The sequence below is a fragment of the Loxodonta africana genome, chromosome 9 (assembly GCF_030014295.1).
Source record: "Loxodonta africana isolate mLoxAfr1 chromosome 9, mLoxAfr1.hap2, whole genome shotgun sequence".
NCBI lineage: Eukaryota > Metazoa > Chordata > Mammalia > Proboscidea > Elephantidae > Loxodonta > Loxodonta africana.
The window spans coordinates 79,910,065-79,921,058 of record NC_087350.1 but is presented as its reverse complement, the minus strand read 5'-3'; the positions used below and the strand labels follow the sequence as shown (position 1 = coordinate 79,921,058).

Sequence of the window (10,994 nt, the reverse complement as noted above, 5' to 3'; positions counted from 1 at the left end):
GGAAAGCTTTGGCCTTGATACAAGACCTACTAGGCAGCAGCTGGAGTTGGACAAGTACTTAGGGCACCAATAAGCTTCCATATTCCAGGCATTGTACAGGCCAGAACTTTTCAGTGCAAAAGTTCTTAACCTGAGTGTAACTCCCAGGTGGAGTAGGCAGTATACCAGGCCACTTACTATGTGTGACTTACACCTATTAAGCTAAAATCCTTCTCTCACTGATTCTCAGTGTAAAGTGGGGATAGCAGTACATAAGCACACAGCCCATCCGACTAGTCAGGCCCCTTCAGACCCAGGCACACAGTCATGGTCACCTGATAACTACCGACAGATTCTCAGGCTCACCCGGCGCCCAGATGCTAACACTGCCCCATACAACCTGGATCCTGAGCATCCTCAGTCGCGCGCACCTATGGCTAGTCATTCTCGGGGTCCTACTCTACCAGGACACTTACCTGTCGGGACCACTACTCCCCACAGCCGGGCGGTGTCCCCACTTTCCCAGTCCTCCGCGGGTGGTGGCCGAGGGGTGGCGCGAGTTTCCCAGTCGACGGGATTAGGTCGCCGCACGCCGGAAGTGGCGGCTGGAGCGGGAGCGCTGAGGTGTCGGCCGGCGGGGCAGGGGCCCGGAGCGGGGGGCGGGGGCGTTGGTCATGTTTCCCTTTGCGCCCCGTAGCCCCGGTGGGGACGAGGCGGCCGGAACCGGGGATGCGGAGCCGGCGCACCACCGAGGGCAGGAGGCAGCCGCCGGGCCACCCCCACCCTCGCCCGGGGTTGGCGCAGCCCCTCCCCAGCTGTCCGCCAGGACTCCTTGCCGCCGCGATGCCCCCTCGCCGCCCCCGGCCGTGCGCGCCAGAGAGCTCGGGCCGCCTGGAGCTCCGGAGCCCTCGGCCGCATCTGCCCAGGGGGAGCCGTCGCCGCCCTCGCCGCCGCGCCGGCGGCCGGGGCCGGACTGCAGGGCCGAGAGCCGGGGCCGGCAGGGCTTCAGCGCGGGCCTAGGCGGCCCCGGCGCCCGGCTGTTCGGGTGGCTGAGACAGCGCAGTCTGGGCCGCGGGCTCTTCGTGGATCCGGCGCGGGACAATTTCCGCACCATGACTAACCTCTATGGTTCCATCCACCCCGCGGACTCGGTGTACCTCAGCACCCGGACCCACGGTGCCGTCTTCAACCTCGAATACTCGCCCGACGGGTAAGTGCGGCTCCCGCCTCTTGCCTGCTCCGCGGCCGGCGGACGCAGCCCTGGGCTTGCTGCGGCGTTTGCCCTCACACCCCCTGCACCTTCTGAAGCGCTTCATTGCCATTCGCCCGTTGAAGCCCCCTTACGGCCCTTCGGAGTAGGCAGACCCGGGCCTCAGTTGCTCACCTTCAGCACCCCGCGGCTCTGAGAGGAGAAATGCCTAAAGCCACACAGCCGGTCTGTCAGAGCCAGACTAGAACTCGGGTTGACTGGTACACAGTGGGTGCTCTGTAAATACATTTTGAGTAAATGTCCATTCTTTTCCTATCACTTTAGGCTTGCGTCCCTCTCACCTAAACTTGTGTCAGGACCTCTTGTTAGGTGCCATAGGATAGCGACCCCATGTACAACAGAAAAAAACACTGCCCCGTCCCGCACCATCCTCACAATCGTTGCTCTGTTTGAGCCCATTGTTGCAGCCAGTGTCAGTCCATCTTGGTTGAGGGTCCTCCTCTTTTTCGCTGACCCTCTGCTTTACCAAGCATGATGTCCTTCTCCAGGGACTGATCTCTTCTGATAAGGTGTCCAAAATATGTGAGACGAAGCCTCCCCGTCCTCGCTTCTAAGGAGCACTCTACCTATAGGTCTGCTAAGACAGGCTTGTTCATTCTTCTGGCAGCCCATAATATATAGTTTTCTTCACCAACATCATAATTCAAAGACATTGATTCTTTGATCTTCCTTAGTCTCTGTCCAGTTTTCACATGCATATGAAATGATTGAATATATCATGGCTTGGGTCAGGTGCACCTTAGGCCTCAAGGTGACATCTTTGCTTTTTAACACTTTAAAGAAATCTTTTTCAGCAGATTTGCCCAGTGCAGTCTGTCGTTTGATTCCTTGACTGCTGCTTCCATGGGCGTTGATCGTGAATACAAGTAAATTGAAATCCTTTACAACTTCAATATTTTCTCCACGTATCTTGATGTTGCTTATTGATCCAGTTGTGAAGCTTTCTGTTTTCTTTATGTTGAGGTGTAATTCATACTTTGAAGTCTTTGGTCTTCATCAGTAAGTGTTTCAAGTCCTCTTCACTTTCAGCAAGCAAGATTGTGCCATCTGCATGTGGCAGATTGTTAATGAGCCTTCCTCCAGTCTGCATGCCACATTCTAATCCAAGAAGTTGGACTGTATGAAGAAGAACATGGTGTGAGACAATATAGTTAATATAACTCTAACCCCATCAAGGCCTTTGATTGCTAGTCATTTGAATAGTTCATTCATTCATTCTCTCATTCAGCAAATATTAGTTGAGGACTTGATATATTCCAAATTCAGGGGTAACAGTAGTGAGCAAAACCGGCTAATAATGGCATTGCTTTCATGGAGCTTAGGACCTCTGGGTTCAACTAGATGTTAGGTAACCATACATAAGAATGCATAATATATATTTTCAAATTGAGATAAAGGGTTTGAAGGAAACTGTTGTAGACTAGGGTGTTCCAGGTTTCATTCTAGGGTAAATCCCTAGAATGAGTCAAAGTTTGTTAAGATTGGAAACCCCGGTGGTATAGTGGTTAAGAGTTATTGCTGCTAACCAAAAGGTCGGCGGTTTCAGTCTACCAGGTGCTCCTTGGAAACCCTGTGGGGAGTTCTGCTCTGTCCTATAGGGTTGCTGTGATTTGGAATCAACTTTATGGCAGTGGGTTTTTTTTTTTTTTTTTTTAATTGTTAAATTGCCCACTATAAGATTTATACCAGTTCTCTTTCTTATCAGCCATATATGAAAGTACTTGTCTCCTCATGGAGTCCTAGTGGCTTAAGAGCTCGGCTGCTGACCGAAAGGTTGGTAGATTGAATCTACCAGCTGTTCCTTGGAAACCCTATGGGGCAGTTCTAGTCTGTCCTATGGGATCGCTATGAGTCGGAATTGACAGGACCATGACGGGTTTGTCTCCTCATACCCTTCCCAACAACTGTATATTGTCATTCTTTTTCATCTATGTCAAGGTAACGGGTGAAAATAGCTCCATGTTTTAATTTTTTACTATTCTTACTGCATCTAAGAATATGTCCAACATTTGTATAATACTTAAAGTAATTTTACTGTTAAATGACATATCAATGTTAAATGAGATAATTTCCATATCTTTCAGTTACGTATGGGTTAAATCAGCTTAGAAGGAATTCTTAATGCAGAGAAGGAGAGGTGACACAACGGTGAGAATTAATATTAGGAATTTAATAAAGACCAGAATAGAAGGAATTTGGCATTAATTAAAAAATGAAAGATTCCACAGACTTGAAGGTTATTTCCAAAGAATTCCAAAGATGTTATAAGTGATAGCAACATTGTCCAAATAAGTGTATCACCTTATGAATGACTTTTTGAAAAAGGAAATTTGATAATGTTCATAGATTAGATAGTAGTATGTGAGACTTCCTCAAGCCATCCTCTGTGATAACACGTTGAGAGCACAGCAGTAGAGAGACTTGTGTATTGGAAATTAAAAGTGAAAAAAATTATTCAGAATGAAGACCAGAGAGACACAGAGATTGAAAATATGAAGGAGGTTTGGTGACATGGAGCATGGAGAAGAAATGTCCACCATATATTTAGTCAGTGTTTTTGAAGAAAATGAGAAAGAATGGGGAAAAAAAAAACCATTTGAAGAGATAATAGCCAAGAACTTTCCCGAATTGAAGAATGGCACCCGGCCATGATTTAAGCTGAACAAACCTAAGCAGGAATCCTCCCTACACGTATTATAGTGAAACTGCAAGACAATGAACATAAAGAGAAGATTTTAAAAACAGATAGGGAAAAGAGACCTTCAAAGGAGAGAGTGACAGTCAATTTGTCATCAATAACAGTGTAAAGAAGGAGACAGTGGTAATTATTTTCAATATGCTGGAGGAAAAATTGTCAGTCTAGATGTCTATACCCAGCAAAGATGGGTTCTTCAGTCTTTTCAAGAACAAAGATGAAGTAAAGACATATTTAGACAAGTAAAGCTGAGTGAGTTTACCACCAGACCTTCAATAAAGGAATTCTACGTTCGGAGAGAAGGAATGTGTTTTCAAATGGAAGGTCGGAGATTCTAGAAGAAATGAAGAGCAAAGAAACTGGTAACTATGTGTGTAAAACTAAATCTAATATTGTTTTGTGAGATTAACAAAAATGGAATTATGATAGAAGATAATAGCATATAAATTATGAGGGGATGTTCTAAACTCCTGGGTTTTCAGAGGAGAATTATGATATATTAACTTTAGACTTTAATACATTGAGCAGCATGTTGTATTCTTTCACCATACCTATTTAATCTGTATGCTGAACAAATAATAAGAGAAGCTGGACTATATGAAGAAGAAAGGGGCATCAGATTGGAGGAAGACTCATTAACAACCTGCGTTATGCAGATGACACAACCTTGCTTGCTGAAAATGAAGAGGACTTGAAGCACTAGTGAAGATCAAAGACCACAGCCTTCAGTATGGATTACACCTCAACATAAAGAAAACAGAAATCCTCACAACTGGACCAATGAGCAAGATCATGATAAATGGAGAAAAGACTGAAGTTGTCAAGGATTTCATTTTACTTGGATCCACAATCAACAGCCATGGAAGCAGCTGTCAAGAAATCAAAAGATGCAATGCATTTGGCAAATCTGCTGCAAAGGACCTCTTCAAACTGTTGAAGACCAAAGATGTCACCCTGAAGACTAAGGTGCGCCTGACCTAAGCCATGGTATTTTCAATCTCATCCTTTGCATGTGAAAGCTGGACAATGAATAAGGAAGACTGAAGAAGAGTTGACGCCTTTGAATTGTGGTGTTGGCGAAGAATATTGAATATGCCATGGACTGCCAAAAGAACGAACAAATCTGTCTTAGAAAAAGTACAACCAGAATGCTCCTTAGAAGCAAGGGTGGCGAGACTGCGTCTTACATACTTTTTACATGTGGTCAGGAGGGATGAGACCCTGGAGAAGGACATCATGCTTGGCAGAGTACAGGGTCAGTGGAAAAGAGGAAGACCCTCAACGAGGTGGATTGACACAGTGGCTGCAACAATGAGCTCAAGCATAACAACGATTGTAAGGATGGCGCAGGACCGGGCAGTGTTTGGTTCTGTTGTGCGTAGGGTCGCTATGAGTTGGAACCAACTCGACACCTAACAACAACAACAAGCATATTACAGTTTCCAGGGTAGCCACGGAAAGGCAAAGAGTATGTAATTTCCAGCCTAGTAGAGAAAAAAATATGGAATGAGAAAAAATTCCTAAAAAGGGAAAGAAAAAAACAAATAGAAAAGGTAAAATAAATAGAAAGCATGAAGAATGGCTGAAAATAAATCTAAATATTATTAATTATAATAAATATAAAAGTACTAAATGTTCTAGTTAAAAGACAAAAATTGTTACAGGGAAAAAATTAAAAGGATGGAGAAAAGGTATATCAAACACAAACATATCAAACAACAAAAGAAAGCTGGTGAGTCATATTAATATCAGACAAATAGGCTTCAAGGCAAAAAAATTTACTAGAGTTACAGGGTCACTTTATAATGATAAAATCTCAGGTTTTCTGGAAGGTAAAACAGTTCTGAACTTGAAAGAGTCTTTTAGATTTAAAGTATATACATTAAAATAACTTCAAGGAGAAAACAGACAAATTTATCATCATAAAGATTTTTAATACACATCTCAGTGCACCTCAGTTACTCAGACAGACAGAAACATCAGAAAGATACACAAAATAGGAACAACTCCACTTAACATCTTGCTCTAAAGGGCATGTATAGAATACCGCATTGAGAGATATTCAGCTTATACACGCTGGTTCAGTTGTACCAGTTGTTAAACTATTGGTATATGTCCATAGTGGTTGCATAGTTACTAGATCATGGTTACTTGAGTGTGTTCCCTTTGGGCTGTTTCACTGTGCTGTGTACTCACGATTTGTGCAGTTTTCTTGTATTTTATACTTCAATTTAAAAGTTTAAGAAACAGAATTAATATAGATTGCTATGTTAATATATTAAAGGAAAACATCATAGGATCATCTCAATAAATGCTGCTGCTGTTTGCTGTGGAGTCAATTCTGACTTACGGTTACCCTATAGGACAGAATAGAACTGCCCCATAGGGTTTCCTAGGCTGTAATCTTTTTTTTTTTTTTTTTAATTTTTATTGTGCTTTAAGCAAAAGTTTACAAATCAAGTCAGTCTCTCACACAAAAACCTGTATACACCTTGCTGCATACTCCCAATTGCTTTCCCCCTAATGAGACAGCCTGCTCCCTCCCTCCATTCTTTCTTTTCGTGTACATTTCACCAGCTTCTAACCCCCTCTACCTTCTCATCTCCCCTCCAGGCAGGAGATGCCAACATAGTCTCAAGTGACCACCTGATCCAAGAAGCTCACTCTTTACCAGCATTGTCCAACCCATTGTCCAGTCCAATCCCTGTTGGAAGAGTTAGCTTTGGCAATGGTTCCTGTCCTGGGCCAACAGAAGGTCTGGGGCCATGACCACCGGTGTCCTTCCAGTCTCAGTCAGATCATTAAGTCTGGTCTTTTTACGAGAATTTGGGGTCTGCATCCCACTGCTCTCCTGCTCCCTCAGGGATTCTCTGTTGTGTTCCCTGTCAGGGCAGTCATCGATTGTCCTAGGCTGTAATCTTTATGGGAGCAGATCCCCTAGAATGCTGGTGGGTTCTAACTGCCAACCTTTTGGTTAACAGCTGATTGCTTAACTATTGCACCACCAGGGCTCCTTCAGTAAATGCTAGAAAGCATTTTATACAGTTTAATATCTATTCATTTAAAAAAAAAAAAAAAAAGCAAACTTGGAATAGAAGAGAACTTCCTTAATCCAGTAATAATTATTGTTAGTGCTGTTGAGTTGATTTTCAACTCATCGTAACCCCACATGACAGAATAGAACTGCCCCTTAGGGTTTTCTAGGCTGTAATTTTTATGGGAACAGATTGCCAGATCTTTCTCCTGTGGAGTGGCTGGGTGACTTCAAATTGTTGACCTTTCATTTAGCAGCCGAGCACTTAACTGTTGAGCCACCAGGGCTCTAATCCAGTCCAATAATAGATATCTACCCAAAAAACCTATAGCAAATGTTGTACTTAATGGCAAAATGTTGAAAGTTTCTTGAAGATCAGGAATAAGATGAGTGCCTGCTATCAATATTTTTATTTGACATTGTACTGAAAGTCCTAGCTAGTGCAGCAAAGAAAAGGAGGAAAAAAAGAACTAAAAAAGAACTAAGCAACTGTTTGCATATAATGGTTGTTGACAAAGAAAACCTAAAATAATCTACAGAAAAACTATTAAAATATCAAGATTGATAGGTAATATTAAAAAAACCAGTTGTATTTCTATACACAAGCAACAAAGCAAAATTTTAAAAAGGACATTTATGATAGCATCAAAAAAAAAAAAATCAAGTACCCAAGAATAAATCTTAACAAAACATAAGCAGTGTCATTTGGAGAAAATTATAAAACTTTATTGAGAGAATTAGAAAAGGCTTAAATAGAGAGAGACCCTGTTTGTGGACTGGAAAATTCCATGTTATGAAGATGTCAATACTGTACAAACTTCTGTTTAGATTTAATGCAATCTCAAGAGCTGGATTTATGTGTATATTTAACTTTGTAAGTTGATTCTAAATGTATAAATGTTTATTAAAATAAACTTTGCACTAGGCAAGGCCTGAAATGAGAGAAAACAAAAAACATCAAGAAAAAGATTGTTTGACTCTATCAAACTCGTATGGTAGGATATGTGCCAGACCTTTTTCAGTACATTTTAAAGATACTGGTAAAGAAATAATTTTGTTGTATATGATCTTTTTTTTTTCCTCTGAGTAGCCTCATGTTTTTCTGCAGCTAGCTTTTTTCATTTAAAAATACGTTTTGGAGTTCTTTCATATGCATATAAAGCTACCCCTTTCTTTTTCACTGCTGCCTGATATCCCAAAGTATGAGTGTACCATCATTGCCTATATAATCAATCCTTCCCCCTTTCTGTGTACATTTAGGTTACTTTCAATTTTTTCCTTCTTCCAGTGAAGCAAGTGCTTTTATGCTTATTTTTAATTTTAAGTGATTATTTCTGTAGTTAGATATTAAATAAATATTTCTGTAGGTATATGCACAATTAAAATTTTAATAGATAGTTCAAAGGTGCTCTCCAAAGATAATCTGTACCAATTTATACTTCACTATAATGTATGAAACTCTCTATGAGGCAGTTCTGCTCTGTCCTGTAGGGTCGCTATGAGCCAGAATTGACTTGACAGAGTGGGTTTTTTTGGTATATAATGTATGAAGGGAGCCCTGATGGCACAGTGATTAAGAGCTACAGCATGCTACAGCTGCTGACCAAAAGGTCAGCAGTTCGAATCCACCAACTGCTCCTTGGAAACCTTATGGAGCAGTTCTGCTCTGTCCTGTAGAGTCACTATGAGTCAGAATCGACTCTTTTTTTCTTTTTTTTTTAATGTATGAAAAGAGTCCTGGTGGTGCAGTGGATAAATCTCTCAGCTGCCAACCAAAAGGCCAGCAGTTAGAACCCACCAGCCACTCTGAGGGAGAAAGATCTAGCAGTCTGCTTTCATGAAGATTCACAGGTTTGGAAACCCTGTGGGGCAATTCTGCTTTGTCCTGCAGGATCTCTAAAAGTCAGAATCTACAAGATGGCAGTAGGTTTGGTTTGGGTGTAATGTATGACCATACCATTTTCTACTACTCTTGCCAGCAGTGGATGGTATCAGTCTTTTAATTATTTGCTACTAACATGGACACAAAAGTTACTCATTTATTACTTGTGTAATTATAAATAAATGAGTATTGATAACCTGAGAGTACGAGAAAACTAAAGAGAAATGTGTTGCTTGCTTTCAGGTCAGTGCTGACAGTTGCTTGTGAACAAACTGAAGTTCTGCTTTTTGACCCTATATCTTCAAAGCACATAAAAACACTTTCTGAAGCTCATGAAGACTGTGTAAATAATATCAGGTTAGTATTGTAATGATAAATAAAGTGAACTTTATTAGTTTGGCCCCAAATATTCTGCTTTGGAAGTTAGTGAAAATTTGTAATACCTTGTCTTCCAGTGCTGTATGATCCACAATCGTGAATCCTGTCCCTTGTTAAACATATCCTTTTAATTACAAACTCACTATTAGCCATTTTGGATTGAAATACTTTTTTTACTTCCATATGATTTTACCTTTTCTCTTTGAATGTCAGGGTCATCGTTATGAACCTCAACCATTTATTATGCTAGTCCTGTCATATTTTGGGGCTAATGAGCTGTGTAGAATTACGACAGACCCATTGCTTAGCATCTCTCATACCCTTTCCCCCACCCCACCCCCCCAAAATCTAGACTATTGATGGAGAAAAACACATATGCACAGAGAAATTCTTTATAGAATTGCTGGAAGCTCTGTAAATTCTCAGTAATATGGGAAGTTAATAATAAACAGCTTGGTGGATTAATAGGCAGTCATTAAAATGATAATCATAGAGACTAAATATCAACATAGACAAATACTTGCAATAATATAGATTGAAATTGTGATAAAAATTATATAAATATGAAATTCAGCAGAAGAAAAGATTAGAAGGAAATATTGAAAAATGCTAATAGTGGTTGAGTTAGAATGGATGGATTATGAGTAATTTTCTACTTTCTAAATTTTATGTAATATATAACTTTTATAATTGTTACTTTTAATGTTTTAAAAAAGTAGAAATTACACCTAGTCAGAGTGACATACTGAGTTTTAATGTAATCCCTGTGTTTTAAATACATAGAACAATAGATTTAAGTAAATAGCACAAAGGATACAGCCTGGCTCTGAAACAACATAAACATCATTGTGGGCCAGAAATGGAACACAGACACAAAATTATAAATAGGACTGAAACCACACACCTACTGTGTTTTCAGTCTGGAAGCAGACACTGGCATCTAGTAATTTATCCCCTATCAGGTAAAGTGCTGAAGTGCTTCATGTGAGGTAGGAACCAGAGCCAGAGTTACAGGTTGAAACCAGAGGCATGATTGGAATGTCTGCCCCGTTTGTGAAAGGCTGAAGAAAAATAAAAGCTATTCACTACCTGGGCCATAGGTTTTAGTAGATAAAGACACAGCCTCATGACCAAGAGTATAATTAAGCCACTCATTGAGTCAGTGACTGAATCTGTGATATCTCCAATATTGTCATGAAACCAGAGCCCTAAAATGTCATTATAAGGCCTTGTTCTGGAGTGGGAGGCCTGGAAGGCCAAGTGAAGGCAACTATAAAACCATTAAACAGGAGGAAAGGAAAAACAAAAAATGTTTTAAAACCTTCCTACTCAAAGTGAGGCTATAACCAAAATCCCAAAACTTGTGAAGAAATTTAATAATCATAACAGAATCAACAACCAGAACAGACCCCTTCTCTGGATGAAGTTAATTTTATGGAGTAGTCAGACAAAGACTTAATTTTTTAAAATAAATTATTGTATTTATTTTTTTTTGACTAGGTAATACATGCACGTGGTACAAAATTCAAAAGGTACAAAAGGGTAAACAGTGAAAAGTAAGTCTATCTCCCACCTCTGTCTCCTAGCCACCCAGCTCCCCTCCCCAAAGGCAACCACTGTTACCAATTTCTTGCTGTCCTTTCTGAGATAGTTTATGCATGTATAAGCATACACACACACACATTTTTATATAAATGGTAGCATCCTACACATAGTATTTTGCCTTTTTCACTTAATAAAATATATTAACGATTGT

At 40.7% G+C, this 10,994-nt stretch overlaps 1 protein-coding gene across 1 annotated transcript in view; it reads left to right on the top strand.

Moving 5' to 3' along the window:
• The first annotated feature begins 638 nt into the window (after positions 1-638).
• The window catches only part of DCAF10 (DDB1 and CUL4 associated factor 10), a 45,039-nt gene continuing 34,683 nt past the window's right edge, over positions 639-10,994 (top strand). Inside the window, exons 1-2 of the mRNA XM_003407849.4 lie at positions 639-1,189; positions 9,104-9,217. Coding sequence (XP_003407897.4) covers positions 654-1,189; positions 9,104-9,217 — 650 coding nt within the window. The 5' untranslated portion in view covers positions 639-653. The remainder of the gene's footprint in view (positions 1,190-9,103; positions 9,218-10,994) is intronic.